Genomic DNA, 16218 nt, shown 5'->3' with positions numbered 1-16218 from the left:
CCCTGGATGGTGCGGACGACAGCAGCGGACAAACCTCTATTCAAAAGCCTGTCCCGCTCAGGAGCCAGACCTTGAGAGTTCCTGACAGCGATGGAGGGTGTAGAATCGAGACCTCCGCTTGGGCCGACCACGGTCCACCAGCAACTGGATCATCTCTGGATACCAGATAGCCACAGGGCAATCAGGTGCCACCAGGATGACCCAAAGCCCTTCTGAGTCAGCAAACATACTATGCAGCGCTGCTGGGGAAACGCGTAAAGGAGGCCTCGAGGCCAGGGGTGGTGCACGAACGAGTCCCCCCCCAGAGGGGGATGATCCGTCCGGGACAGGGAGAACCACAGGCGACAGTTTGCATTCGGTCTGGATGCAAATAGGTCCACCCGGGCTTCCCCAAACCTCTGCCAGGTGAGGGAGACGATGTCTGAGTGGAGACGGCACTCGTCGTGATGAAGGCCACCCCGAGACATCATGCCCACATTCAGACGGCCCGGAATGTGAGTCGCAGTCAGAGAGCGGAGGTGGGCATGAGCCCGTAGCCAAAGATGCGTCGCCGACAGGTGGAGAGCAGGAGACCTGATTCCCACTTGGCGATTGATGTACGCGACCGTGGCCCGGTTGTCTGAGCGAATCAGGACATTGCGGCCTTTGATTAGGTCCGAGAAGTGCGTCAGCACCAATAAGACCGTGTCCAGTTCCAGCAGGTTGATGTAGCAAGGACCGACAGCACACGCCCCCAACATCCTGACCCCGGCACACACCGCCCAATCCGTGAAGAGAGGTGTCTGTGAAAACCTGAACGCACTCTGACACCCTGCCCAGAGGAGCGCCCTGAGAGAGAACCAAGGGGTCCCTCCAATAGTTCAGGTCCCCTCGTAGGTGAGCTGGCAGAGACAAGGTCCCGTTTCGATGACGTACTGGGTCGACCCCCTGGCGTGCGAACCAGGCCTGTTGACTGCACATGGGACTACTGTGTGCGCTGCAGCCATCATACCCAAAAGGGACATGACTGAAATGCGCGCACACTCATCGTGCAAGTGTCCATGACCAGACCCAGGTAAGAATCCTGCTGGGCTGGCCTCGGCACGCTCTTCTTCCAATTCACAGCGAGACCTAATTGGGTGAGAAGAGACACCACTCGGAAAGTGTGTATCCTGGGCAATTGCAGGGACGATGCTAGAATCAGGAGGTCGTCTAGATAGGCTAAAATCCTGATGCCTTCCCTGCGTAGGGGCTCCGGCGGAAAGGCAAACCGGAAAAACTTCCTGTGTCTGCGAACGATCTGAACATGGAAGTAAGCATCCTTGAGGTCTATGCTCAGACTGAAACCACCCGGCAGGAAGGCCTCTAGCAGGCAACTGGTGGTGAGCATACAGAACTGTCACTTGGCTACATGCGTATTCAGATTACCAAATCCAAGATCGGCCTGACTCTTCCCGTTCTTTTGGGGACCAGGATGTAACGGGAGTAAAAGCTGTCCTGTCTGAGATCCTCCGGGACCTCGGAGATTGCTCCTTTGCTCAACAATTCCGTCACCTCTGACAGTAGAGCAGACGCACTGTCGGGTGATGACATCACTGTCTACACTATCCAGGAGAAGGGGGGTGGAGCTGAGCGTAACTGAACCAGATAACCCATTCTGATTGTTCGATCGAGCCAGGCTGACATGGTACAGTGATGACGCCACTCCCAATAACGCTCTGAGAGAGAAAGAGCATGAAATTGGGGGGCATTGGTCAGGAAACATTCAAATTCCCTCTCTGCCCTTACCGCCACCGAGCTTGACCAGACAGGAAGAGACACGGAGGGCATGGGGAGAAAGGGATGAGAAAAAACATGTGGAGTCGCATTGGGAAGCAAACCCAGGTCTACAAGCACGCAAACCACTGAGCCATCCCGCTGTACCATTGGCATCATGCTCTCACTCATAGGAACCTGAGTGAGAGAGGAGCCCTGCATTTGCATATGCGGACATTACACCCTGAGTGGGGATGCGTTGCTAAGGAGATGCCTAGTAGTGCAGACGGGAATGAAGTGATCAGAAGGAACAGGTTGCGAGAAGGAGGCGAGCCCCGGCGACGTTACCTGGCGTTTGATCTCATCATAGCGAGCGGGATGAGAAGCCACCAAGATTACATCTGTAACACAGAGTGAACTCTCAGGACGCTCTGTAACCCGCGAACGGCAGGAGAGAGGAGCCTGGCATTTGCATTCACGAATGTTTCACTGACGGCGAGTGAGTGTAAACACAGTCGTGCCGGGCAGAACTCTGAGAGCGAACACGCTCGGGACTGGCGGGTAGCGGAATACGAGATGCCTCTGAACTAGCGCTTATGTCTATTAGAGGTGGCGGGTAGAGAGGGGAGAGAAGTTATACCTATAACTTCCCTGAACGTAGCTAACAGAACTCTTATCCTTATACTGCATAGGGAAAGGAAGAGACCGTGCACAAGCAAAAACATTATAGGACCTGCAGGCTGCAGGGCGAGAATGAGGGAAAAGCCACTCATTCGCGCCACTGCTCATATCCAACGGGGCAGACATAGAGACAGAGAGAGCGCTCACTGAGTCTCTAATAGCCACCGACGGAGGCACACTATTACATGCAAAAGGTACAAGTGACTTAACAAGCTCAGACAGCGCCTGAGTCTACACAAAAGCACAACTTACACCGGAGTAACATTTAGATTGTTTATTGAAATGAAATGATAGTCGGGCCGAATCTGCGACGCCGTCAGACTTGGCCCTTACTCAGCTGATGGAGGAAGAGGCGGGGTACGTGAGGGCAACGTTACCACTCGCAGCCCGCTCCAAGCCTAGTCAGGACGGTCTGGGCTTCTTAGACGGTCATGGACCGTCCAGTCTGGGAGTGGGTTGTCTGCATCGCACAGGAGGAGGAGCAGGAGCCGCGGCAGTAGGAGGAGGAGGCGCCGAGGCAGCTGAAGAGGCGGCAGCGGAGACTTGGCGGCGCTGGCGGCCCTTAGTAGAGGAGCTCGGGCGATGAGCAGAGGATCGTGAGGCTGAATGGGTAGAATGGCTAGCCAGGGGGAGGTGGCGAGATCATTATTTCCATCCCTCGTCTGCCTTCTTGAAGGAAGCTATGGCACTGTGAACGGCGTCGCCGAATAAACCCTCCTGGGAGAGAGGTGCGTTCAGGAGGGGTGCACGATCGGCGTCGCGTAAGGAGGACAAAGACAGCCACAGGTGTAGCTGGAGCGGACCAGGAGCCATCGACAAAGGCTTTTAAACCACGGACCTCAAGTGCAGGGTAGTCCACAGGTTTGACACGTTCTGCCCAGGAGCCGAAGGACATGTTGGAAGGTTCCTTCGGCGTCGGCAGGGCCAGCTGAATACGTAGCGCTGTTCTCTCAGTCATCCCCGCAAACTCCACGCAGAGAGGGGGCGGGCGGAGAGAAACAGCAGAGGAGAGGTCGTCCTCCAGCTCTCCCTGGAGAGAAGAAGTGCAAGATCCACAACCACAACCCACGTGGGAAGGGATCCGGGTCTACCTGAGTAAGAGGAGTTGGGTCCTGTGTAGGAGAGTCCTCCTCAGACATCTCGTCGTGCTGGTATTCCAACACAGCGGAGGCATCCACCTCCTGTTCGAAAAAGTTTGCCCTCTCTACACGTGTATAGAGGGATAAAGCAGCACAGCAGGAGTAAGCTAGGGGGTCGGTGAGACCCTCGCGAGTGTGAGCCGGTCCCAGTCAGGAAACACACGAACGGTGAAGGTCCTGATCCAGAGACAGGTCGGCGCAATGGCAAGCGGTGGCGAGAAACTTCTTCACCGTGAGATGTCAAACTAAAAAATGACGACAACAAAAATTCTCAGGCTGAAGAAAAGGCAAAGTAATCAGTAGAAATTCAGCAAGTTTGCTGAATAAAAAGGGAGAGCGTTCTCTGGGCTTACGGGTCCTATATAGGGGCAGACGTGCCCTGATTGGCTGTTGCATCTTGCATAATGAGTTTTCAGTACTGAAAAGCAAAACCCCGATTCCAATGTTAACAGGTAGGCTCTGCTGCACAGTCTATATTTCCATGTAAAATATTATTTCACTTTGCGGTCTCTTTTTAACGCACAGTTTAAAAACGGGGACGTCTGTTCACCCCAGTCTTTGTTCAGTGTGGTTTAACCAGGCTAGCTGGTGCGATCTCAGTTCATTGTGGTATAACCAGGCTAGCTGGTGCGGTCTAAGATTAGTGTGGATTAACCAGGCTAGCTGGCGCATTCTCTGTTCATTGTGGATTAACCAGGCTAGCTGCTGCGGTCTAAGATTAGTGTGGTTTAACCAGGCTAGCTGGCGCATTCTCTGTTCATTGTGGATTAACCAAGCTAGCTGGTGCGTTCTCAGTTCAGTGTGGTTCAACCATGCTAGCGGTGCAGTCTCAGTTCAGTGTGGTTTTACCAGGCTATCTGGTGCGTTCTCAGTTCAGTGTGGTTTTACCAGGCTAGCTGATGTGGTCTCAGTTCAGTATGGGTTAACCAGGCTAGCTCTTTAGTTGGAAGAGTGTGGGTCACTTGGCTGACAGAACTGTTATGCAACTCTGGACTGCTGCGATTTCATAGGAAGGGACGTGAACAACTCTACCTCTCTCATCCCCCTCTATTACTCTCTCATCCCTCTGTCACCCCTTTCTCATCCCTTTCTCCTGCACACTTTTCTTTCTCACACATGCACACTCTTTCTATTTCCTATAAATGTTTATCTCTATTGCTTTTTCTCAGTCACACACAAACTCTCTACCATCTCACTCTTGCACACATTCTTCCTTTCTTTCCCATCTCCCTTCTCTTGCTCATTTGCTCCTTGCTTCACAGAATCAGGCTTGAAAACAAAATGCCGGGACTTCTTTCTCGTCTTGGGAACCAGTGCAGGCTCCCCTTGGCCATTGTCCTAGTGTGTCTAAACCAGGAAATGCAGATCTCATTGACATGCCGTGCATTTACCTACAGAGACTCCCATTCTCATTACTATGCTTAACAAGCCCTGGTTTTGGCCTGAGTGGCACAGTGGTCAGAGTCAGGGTGGTGCCAATTGCCTAAGAGCTACCAGACATGGATGGGTAGGTATTTTGGACATTGTTGTCTAGCGACTCCTTGTCTTATAGTCGGGCACCCACATAGTCAATCTTTATTGTTGGCCAGGGAATGCGCTCTTCTCCTAGTGGGTATGTGCCGGTGAATACTTCCTAGCTGAGCGAGTATAGTGACACTGAGCAGGGCGACTTGGTGGAATGTGCATTGGAGGACAAGTCTTGATCTTCAACTCTCCCGAACCTGTTGTAGAGTTGTTGCCATGAGGCAGGGAGAGAAATTCGGGTAACAACGGCATACTGTTTTTCTTTGACGTCGTGAACCCATTATGGATGTTGTTGTTTATAAGTAGTTATCAGTACATTTGTTATTCATTTTTATGTATTATTTATAGCTTTGAGCTGCTCATAATGTATTACAATGGGTATTCTTAGGAAATGTTACAGAAGTCCCTGGGCCTATTTTTAGGTCTCCAAGATAACTTTTGCTTCTTCAAGTGGCATTTCATGGATGGAGTAATACGCAGTAGAGCAAATATAATATAAACCAAAGAGATAACTATAAATAGACGATGAAGCCTCAGTCTGACACCATCCATCTAAATTCCCATGATCCTTCTGTGATGGTATCTTAAGTACAAACAGGCGAGCTGCCGATAAGATACAGTTATTACCTATTATCTGCTGGGAAGTCTGGTTTGTTTCCAAGAGTTTTATCCTGGGACCAATCATGCCTTGATCAGTGTCCTTTTGCCACTCAAATGATGACAGTTTTTTTAAATCAATAGGTGGTGTTTACTAAATTGATACTTAATTTAGTAAACATTAGAAAAGAGAGGCGAGTACATAAACAAGTTATGTGCTGGAAACACATTAACTAGTTGTGTGGTAGAAACACATTAACATGTTTTTGTGAACTTTGTGCACCAAAAAGTGCTGTGTCCTTGAGCCATATCGTGTGATCTGCTCTGTGATGTAGATAGGAATTCTAAAACAGAGGAGACAATATTCCCTACCCCTTCTGGTCCATGAGATAGAGGCGCTCATGTTACTACGGTAACGCACAGTGACATGCAAATAGAGACAAAGACGGGGGCGGCGGGGAGGGGGGGGGTCTTGAGTACAGGGGGAGGCATAATGTGAGGCTTTTTGAATTCTGTGATAGGATTGTCTGTTGGTGTTCTCTAGGGACTACAACCCCCATCCTCTTTCAGGATTGCACAGATGACTGACAGCTAATGTCTGGACTTGCTGTCTTTGCTCTTCTAAGTGCTGACCCCTGAAATTTATGACGGGGACAAAACAGGTTACTGAGCACGAATTGACCACCCCCATCCCCCCACTCCCCGAGCAGTTCACCGCTCTGTCCATTTTTATTAGTGTATGTGCAGAACTGAACTCTGGTGCTTATTTGGTGGGTATTTTACTGTTCTTTATCTTGGCACGGTCTTCCTGTTTGTATTATTCTACACTGTAGAGTGGCTGTGAATAAAGGGAAAACAGATCTTTGCAGTCTGACCTGAAGAACAACATGCCACAGGAATAAAGCAGCACTGACTGGACCAGCAGAGCCTTGCTGTGATAGGTCATGTGTTATTTAACTATCTTTTTTTTTTTATTCTGAAATAAGCTCAGTGGGAGGCGCTGCCAGCCTGGAGCTCTTATCTCATTAGCTGTCGCCTAACCGCTAGCAAGACCGCGGGGAGACGGATGTGATCTGGTCAGTCTGGACAGTCTTCCTGATTATACTGGACGACGGGGTGTCAACTTGGCCTCTAAAGGGTGTCCCTTTTAATTATTCACACACTTGCTGCTGTTTCCTGTATGTCTTGTCAGCTTAACCCCGCCCGAATGTACATAAACCTCTCTACACATCGACGCAGTGTTGGTGCTCCTTGTCACCAGTTATTAGTGTGTGTTATTAATTGTGTACTCACTATTTAATATGGTTGTTACTATAATTCTAATGATCTTCTCTGTTTTTTAACTCTGCATTGTTGAGTAGGGACGCGTGGATAATGACATCGCTGTTAGTCTACACCGGCTATCTGCTTATCGTGTGACTGATAACACACACACATTACACTCACACACACACACACACACACACGCATTACACAAACACATGCATGCACGCAAGAACACACACACACATTACACTCACACACACACACACACGCATTACACAAACACATGCATGCACGCAAGAACACACACACACACACGTTACACTTACACATGCATGCACGCAAGAACACACACACGTTACACAGACACATGCACGCGCACAAGAACACACACACACACACACTTTACACAGACACATGCATGCACACAAGAACACAGACACAAACACGTTACACAAACACATGCATGCACGCAGGAACACACACACACACCCACAAAACACGTGTGCACTCACCCTGCTCTGAGGGTTCATTTGAAGGAAGAGGGAATAGTGCCCCCTATCGGCCTTCATGTAACAGTACAGCAGAGGGGTGTTCTCAGTTGCTACTGCACTTACAGGCTGACAGTAGAAACTCTCGATGTTGCCGTTTAGGAACTACGGAGCTGATCACAGCCAGGTACACTCTGTGAGTTCCGGATGGTGAGCTACGCTGAAACGGGCTGTCTCTGTTGTGACTTGCAGCTAATGGGGTCAGGTGACAGGTCATCCCAGATGTCACTGGGTATTAGACAGGTAGAATCCCTTACAGAGCAGAAGAAGAAACCTGTGCGTCTGGATTCCTTGGGCCTTTCCTCTGGAGACAAGCGTTACAGCAGATATCACACACACACAAACACACACAGACACAAACACACACTTCCCCCCTCCGTGCCACATTGCACTTGAAACACTGTGCTAAGGCTGTAAATCAAAAAGGTTATTGGGGTTGAGGGGAGACCCAGACACCTGCCAGGAGCTCTAGGAACATTCTGGAGATGGAGTGAGGTGCTGCAGCGTCAGCCTGTAATGGTTAGGTTCTGGGAGAGCTCTGTGACAGGTCACTCATGGCGGACCTAAGTGAGCTGTAATAACAGGCTGTTAACTGTCAGTCACGATTGGCACTGAGAGGAAATTAGATGTTAGGGAAAAATGAAAACTATTAATTGGGCGTAGGTGGGTGGCCAGCGTCTGCTGCGCTGCGGAGAGAAAGGGAATTGTTTTGGACTGAATCAGGACTTTCTGTCTGGATGCGTGTGCCTGTTCGCATGGCAAGTGTCTATGAAAGGCAAAACACTTCACACAAAAAAAAAGAGTCCAAAAAGTTTGCTCAAAGATCAGGACTAGCCTTTCAGTCAGGAAAAAATCCCAGACTCAAAGTCTGTCTATCCGGCTGTCCTCGATGACCTCTCCCATGTGATCACCTCCTAGGAGTTTCATTTTTTAAAACCAAATAAGGATGGTAAGAACCTGTCGGCTCAGGGATTTGGTAAGAACCAGCGACTGTTTGTTTACCAACCCGACACTCTTGACCACTCGTCTTTCTGCGTCAAGGTGAAAAGTTAGAGGAGTTTGAGGAAAGGAGGAGGATGACCCTGTGTTTCTTGTTTTCACCCAGGAGACACTTAATCAGAGCGTCCTTTGTCTCCGCAGACTCAGCTGTGATACCGGAAAGACTGAGAGGAGGTTGTTTACTTTGGAGACGGATCACACACACACCCTTACAAACACACACACACATTGTTCAGAAGAAAGACCAGCAGAGACTGCCTGATCTCTCTAGGGTAGGGTTTGGTGGGGGGTTCTTGGAAATCCCCCTGCCTTATTCTGAAGAGATTACCAAAACAACCCACACCCCATCTTTGTGCATGGGGACCCCTAGTGGTCGATATCTAACACTACAACTGAGCACTTCCTGTTTTCAGTGAGCCAGCCTGACACATTCTCCGTTCCCTCTCACATCCCTTTCACCCCAATTACTGAGGATATGTGGGAGATTGTGTTTTTTTCCTATTCACTCCTCGTGAGGTGCACTGTGCCAAATAACCCTGGGCTCAAAAGGCAGTGTAGGAGTCTAAGTTTCAATCCTCAGGTGAAGTGGTGTTGAGGTTCTTAGACACCGAGATTTGAAGCTGTCACATTTACCTACCAGCCAGTGACTTAATGGATTCTCAGGCCTAGATAAAGTGGCTAAGCTACTGGTAAATTACTTGGTATATTTGGTAATTAACAGAAAATTCAGGGCAATTGTAACTTGGGCAATTTATATTTTTCTCAAATGTTTTAGTCATACAGTGTAGTGTTAAGTCTTCAATTGTCTGGAAAGGTATATAAGGTAAATCTATAATGTTTCCAGCGATACACTAGACTTGGGCCTGTATTTCACCTGCTTTTGAGAACCTGATCCTAGATTACCTTGTAATTTAGGTCTTAATTTTCAGGAAACTGGTGAACACTGGTGAACACAGCCTACCGCTTTAACTTCGTAGGTTTGTAGTTTTTACTCTGTTTTGTAGTTTTTACACCTCAGACTCTGTTTTATATTGGTTATAATTATGGCCCTGTTTTACTATTGTATGCCATTGTTAGGGGAAGATTGCTTGTAGGAGCCATTTTCTTGTTGTGTGTGTGTTCCTTTTATTGTGGGAGGGTTGTGTGTGGCATATTACAGGTTGTGCAATGCATACTAATGGAGAGCATGGTGGCCTGACGAGGAGTGGAAGCAACAGCTTTTGACCTTGCTTACTGACTTACTTATGGACATATGGACAAGACTGGCTAGTTGGTTTGTTTGCTATGTCAGTACTCGCATGTTTGTTGGAACCAGAACTCTTTTTTTATTTCATTTGAATTGATTTCAAACAATTTTTACAGTAAATAGACACAAAAATGTTTTCATTGAATATCTTTTTGGACATTCGGTTTTGTCAGTGAAGTAAGTGTCTCAACAAATCCCCCCGTCACCCAGGAGTGCCCCTTTACATGAAGATAAAACAAAGGATATGTGGTCACTACACTGCCCTTGAAAATGTTAAATCATTCAATTCACTTTCAAAATTAGTATACAATATGTAGATCTAATCAGAACCAGACTCAGCGTTTAAGTTTCTACATAATGACAATGATAGAACAGAAGACTATTTTTGGAAGGACACCTTGGGTGTTGCAGGCCCGTGGCCTCCCTGTTATAATGCACACTGACCCTTGACCCTCTCTTCAGTAGTTTTGGCAGAGCAGGACTAAAAACTGGACATTTTTATTTTGTGGAAATATACACACGTGTGAAATTGTGGGACAGTACAATTGAGAATTATTTTTTTTTTCATTACATTTCCACAATGTGACATCTTAATAACTAAATAACGTTAGTGCCCTTTTTGTGTTAAAGCTAATTGGGGTTGGGGTCCTGAAATGCCCTTTTCAGGTGGGTTACAAACATGCAGCACTATTGTTCCTATCAAGTCAGATCTGTCACGCATTATGATGTCGCAAACCGGTGATGGCTGTGTCTCTGAATTATGTCCTGTGCTGAACTCCACAGGACTCTGGGTTAGGAAAGGAACTGGCTACATCAAGAAGAACGGCACACAGCTGACATGGAGTTTTGTGGCCAGTCAGCTGGGATACTGGCTGGCAGCGTTTCCTTCAACCACAGGTGAACTGACTTCATCTTCCTACAGCCTCCGTCTCACTATCCTTCTTCAGCCCCACTGTCACCATGGGTTCAACAGGAGATAGTGATTTTATTTTAAACATGGTTCCAACGTGTCTTATTCGCCTGTCCCCCCATGTTGAAGGCTCAGCACTGAACCCCAGCGGCCTGCGAGATATCTCCATATACCACACCTTCTTCCTGCTGGCCATCCTGGGCTCCATGGCTCTTCTGGTGCTGGTTCTGCTCTGTCTGCTGCTGTACTACTGCAGGTGGGTGTCGGAGACAGCGTCTCCACTCAGACACTGACAAAAACACTATGTTCCCCCCCACTTTTTTCTGAATAACTAGTAAACCAATCACTAATCAAGGCCTGGTAAATGTCTGTTCCGGTTTCAGTTTAGGAAGCACACTGGAATTCAGAATTCCTTCCGTTCAGTGAGGAAGGTTTGGAATTGGAACTTGGTTTACTTTCGGAATTGACTGGATTTGAAACTGAATTGACCCCAAGCCTGTCAAGACAAATTTGCTAGAAGTCGACTTACTGGATTAGACTGAGCATATCATCTTTCTTGCACTCTCCAACGTCTTTATTAAGATGTGATGAATAGCTGAGTCTGTCTGAACTGCCCCGTTTCATCCATCTTTGTCATGTTTCGTTTGCAGAAGGAGATGTCTAAAACCTCGACAGCAGCAGCACCGCCATGGCAAGACGCTCGTCTCCGCCGGCCTGGACGGCTCCAGGAGGGATCAATGCACATCCACCTCCCAGCTCAACCTCATCAGCTCGGGCCACATCCTCGTGGACACAGCCTCTTCCACTGGGGGAGACCCAGACGCCCTCAAATCGGACCTGTCCTCCTCCCGAGACATCCACAGCTCCAGGGAGGACTTCTTCCGCCATGCTGCCCCGGGCAAGGCCCAGCGTCAATCCCGGCTGAACGTGGATGCTGTCGCCAGGTGTAGCGGTGCCGGGGGGGAGAGTTTTCCCATGAAGGCGACAACGCGCTCTACTAACACCAATGACCAGGAGCCCCCTCGACTGGCCCGGGACGACACGCGCAGCTTCAGCTCGGTGGAGGAGAACACCCACGACCCCGGGCGTCGCCACAACCACCACACCCGCAACGCCGGCGACAGCCAGGGCTACTCCTCAGATCCTCCGTCACCGCCGCCTCTGCTGCCTCCTTTCACCGGACACTACCAGGATTACTGCGGCCTACCCCCGGAGTACTCGGCATCTCAGACCGGGGACCTCCTGGCCAGGCCCAACTCCCTGAACACCCAGCCAGGCCAGCTCATCTTCTGCCACTCCATGGACCAGATGAAGGAGAGCGTGTATCGGAGCGTTGTGCCCACGCTGGTAATCCCGGCCCACTACATGCGCCTGTCATCAGACCTGTCGGCCGTGGAGCAGGCCCTGGAGAGGCAGCAGCAGATGCAGCATGACGTCGAGGGGATCCAGGTGAGCATGACCCTGCCCAGGCAGCAGAACCAACAGAACCGCCAGCAGAACCAACAGAACCAGCAGCAACAGAATCACCAGCAGCACCGGCAGGGGGATGAGGAGAGCGATCAGCGTGGGGAGGAGTCGGAACACTCCAAGTGGGCCTCGGACCCCAACGCGGCTCCGATGCGCATCCCTGTCCTGTTCAACGACAACACCATATCCCAGATGAACGGAGAGCTGCAGGCACTTACAGAGAAGAAGCTCCTGGAGCTGGGGGTGAAGCCTCACCCCCGGGCCTGGTTTGTGTCCCTGGACGGTCGCTCCAACTCCCTGGTCCGCCACTCCTACATCGAGCTGGGCGGCGACCCCCTCAGCGTCCCCGGTGGAGGGGCGGGAGCTGTGGGCAGTCACCACGACAACAGAGTGGACGTGGCTCGTGAGGCCAACATAAAGCAGCGGAGGGGGAAAGAGGAGAGGAAGGCCCGAGAGGCAGCGGCCATGGCCGAGAGGAAGGATCACGCCGGGAAGACCTACACCAAACTCCCCTGTATTGACCCCGCCGACCCGCCCAGCGGCGAAAGCTTCACCGCTGCACACTCCCCGGAGGACAACTCCATGGCACCGCTCCTGGACGAGGCCCCAGAGACCATCGTCCGCGGGGGCACGTTCCCCCGGAAGGGCCGTAGCCAGGACAACAGCGCTCGGAGCAGTAGCACCAACACAAGCGAGGCAACACGCAGGGACTCGGCCACCAGCCCGGAGGACGGGGAGGACGCCGACGACAAGGACGAGGAGGGGAACAGGAAGAGTCCCTGGCAAAAGCGCGAGGAGAGACCCCTCATGGTTTGGAAGTAAACTCTCAGGGAGCTAACTGTAAGAGAATGGGGAGAACAACCACTTTGTCAACACGCCTAGTATCTGACTGTGTCCCTGTGGGACTCCACAGAAGGAGGTCCGTCACAGACAAGGGGGGAAAATGAACTAGAATTGTGTGAGAGAAATTAAGAGAGAAAGTTAACCACCCGAAGAAGCATAGCTGTCACATGAGCTGTGAAAGAAGTCGTCCCACTATTGCTTGTAGTCCTCACGTGAGATCAATAGCTAGCTATCTGTGTCTCTAAAAACGCCACTGAGTTTGGTAGGTTTTAGCCCTTAGCACCAGTCTCTTTAACTTACATTTCTGGCCCTGTACTTCCTGAGAGTCTGGCCTCATCAATCTGTTAATTCAAACAATCAGTCAATAATGATCTGAAAGTCCAGTCTCCCCGGCAGTAGATGGTTATGTTAGCAGTAGACGGGTATGTTAGCAGTAGACGGGTATGTTAGCAGTAGACGGGTATGTTAGCAGTAGACGGGTGTGTTAGCAGTAGACAGGTTTGTTAGCTAAAGAGACTGGTACTGCTTAGCTATGCTAGATCTGTTTCTCCAGTATTTTCAGATGCCTGTGGATTTATTTATTCCCTAAGCATGTCGATGGTGTTTGTAAAAAGGAACAAATGGAAGAGTTCCTCTGGGTTGGTGTTCTAACAATTTTTTTTCCCCCACTCTACTGTACATTTATCAGATTATCCTGTTACCTTGACATCCAGCTCAAGCTATTTTTTACAGACCTTTAGGGAGATATCCTCCGGCCAAACAGAAACTTTTGATTCCTATGGAAAGCCAAGACTGTCTGGTCAGACACTGATAGACATAGTGGAATTAATTACTCAGTTTATTTTACGATTAACTCTTTGTTTTTTAACAGACGGCCTTCTTTTCATGACTAAGTAGAGCTGTCATTAAGGAGACGGAGCAATGTATTGAACTGGCTGCCATTTGTGTTCGCTAAGTTCCTACAACCCAGGGTTTACTACAAAGGTTTTGTTTCATTTGGAACATGTTTCCTTGTAGATGACGTCATAAGACAGCCTCCACTTTACTCACGGAAGCCTGGACGACAGCGCTGACCTTCTGACTTGAGACATTAACACCAACACCTATGGAGGCGAATACCTGACAGTTGTCGGAGTTGTTTGTTAAGCGAGGTGGCTGCCAAAGTGTTAGTCATGGAAATTGAAGCATTGAAGTCCATGGCTTTCATGACGATATTAGTTTGTAGTCAGACATCAATTAAATGATACAGAAACTTGAAACTCGAAAAGATCGTATAGGGTGTTATTGCTAACTTGGGTAAAATTATAGATATATAGCCTACAGTACACTGACAATGTAGGGAAATGTGCCCAGCCATCAAAACATATTTTACTGGAAACTACCTGTGTCCTCATAAACTGTGCCATAATTGATTGTGAGTAGTGTGGCAGACCTGGAAACATTCATCGCCAAGAAATCTCATAAGTGCCTTATTTTAGTGTGAGAAATAGCTCGGATTCAAGGCTCCTGCATGAAACCATCTTTCATCCATTCAGAGAGCCCCTGTTGGCTTAACCAGCTTGTTACTGAGTCATACAGTAACAAGCTATAATTATTATTATTATAAAAACAACAACTTTGACTTGAACCAAAAGCTCTAGTCCTGTTATAATTCTGTCACTTTGGCTTGTTGTGGACTAATATACAACACAACGTAAAGCAATTCATGAGCGGAACCTTGCCTAACATAATAAGCAACAAACCTTCAAACTTGTATTCTCACATTGCGTGTTTTAAAACCACTACTATTTGTTATTGGTTACAACACTGAAACTGATCTCTCTCCTCTAATTTTAAGACTTGGTACTTTCCATGCACTGAGTTAATACTATTTTGTGAAGTGGTCTTCCTGTGGTTTTCCTTTTCTCATAAGCTTTCATGCTATTGCTTTCTGTTTTTGTTGTTTCTTTAATTCGTCACAGAATTGGCTTCTCTCTCCTTCAGCATGCTTTGATGCTGGCAGAATTGAACCACCTGTCTCTACAAATAAACCAGCTAATCTCTGATATTGGATCTCAGAGATGTTATGTTTGGTTTTATGTGCATTTGATCAGGGATCAGAGCTTAAGTGGGCACAAGTTGTTTTGGGGAGGACGTAACTGTCCTATCCCAGCCAGGGGATGGGGTTGGCACATCAAAGCTTATACTTTTATTGGCCAAATGAGGCACAGTTGTGTGCTAGTCAATAAGCCATCTGAAGTATTTTTTTTTAGATCAAGGATAGCAATAGTGTAAGTCTTTAAACAGGAAAGTCAGCTGAAAAGTGGAATTCTTGATTTGGCATGTGGAGTGTAGGCGCATTCTCACAAATCACAAGACTGCGCCTTCCACGCGATGGCGCCAGTATGCTGGAACCAGGGGTCAATAAAAGTTGAACTAAGTGAGAAGGGGTTACGTTGAGTACGAAAAGACGTACTCGCTGTTCAATTTAACTGACACGCTGCTGTTCTGAAAGACCAATTTAAAAACAGGGAGGGGTTATGTTGTGGTTTTGAAAAAGCTGTCAGCTTGACGACTGCCCTTTAAATAAGTTACTGCTTAAAGTGACAGCCCTTTGCCCCCACCTGACAAAATAAAGAAACATTGAAGTATGTAGCCTACAAACGTTCTGGGGAAACGTGTCGAAAATTTTGAGTAAAGAAGCAAAACGAACATAACACATCAGGGGTGTGTTGTATGACGAAACATGTTTTTTGTGAGCTTTTTTTATACCGTTGTTTTTATATATGTGAATGCCTGGCTAATCTTACTTCCTCTTATGGTTGAGTGCTTACACAAGTTGCCACCTTTCCCTCTCTGATCTATCTGAGGCGAATCTTTGCAAACTTTTCATGCTTGTTATTAATAATGGTCTACTATATAATAATACAGTCCAAATGATTAAAGCATTTAACAAGTAATCAGATTTCTTGGATTTTTTTTACCGTGTGCTTGGCATCACCACGTAGTATGTCTTTGCTACTAAAATCACAATGTCTCCTGGAAGATGAACGGTACCTTATAGAGACCCTTGCCCGACACGATGCATAGTAAATAACCATTTCTGACTAGTGAGAGACTACCCGCGGTTATCCGCCACGCGGCATAGAAATATCCAACCAGATAGATTGGTGCGGCAGACAGATTGAGCAAAGCAGTTGATCCAATTTGTAAATCGGGATGAGATAGATGTCTGGTTTATCCATGTAAGGGGTATATAGGTTAATGAATGTGAGCTTGGCGGGA

At 48.3% G+C, this 16218-nt stretch overlaps 1 protein-coding gene across 1 annotated transcript in view; it reads left to right on the top strand.

The window, feature by feature from the left end:
• Positions 1-15893, top strand: part of fam171a2a (family with sequence similarity 171 member A2a) — a 54248-nt gene extending 38355 nt beyond the window's left edge. The window contains exons 6-8 of the mRNA XM_010892509.5: positions 10518-10631; positions 10774-10900; positions 11295-15893. Of these exons, the coding sequence (XP_010890811.1) occupies positions 10518-10631; positions 10774-10900; positions 11295-12933 (1880 nt within the window). The 3' untranslated portion in view covers positions 12934-15893. The remainder of the gene's footprint in view (positions 1-10517; positions 10632-10773; positions 10901-11294) is intronic.
• Positions 15894-16218: the final 325 nt, after the last annotated feature.

The sequence above is a fragment of the Esox lucius genome, chromosome 11 (genome assembly GCF_011004845.1).
Source record: "Esox lucius isolate fEsoLuc1 chromosome 11, fEsoLuc1.pri, whole genome shotgun sequence".
NCBI lineage: Eukaryota > Metazoa > Chordata > Actinopteri > Esociformes > Esocidae > Esox > Esox lucius.
Note: the sequence above shows the minus strand (reverse complement) of the source record. Positions and strands in the feature narration are given on the sequence as shown.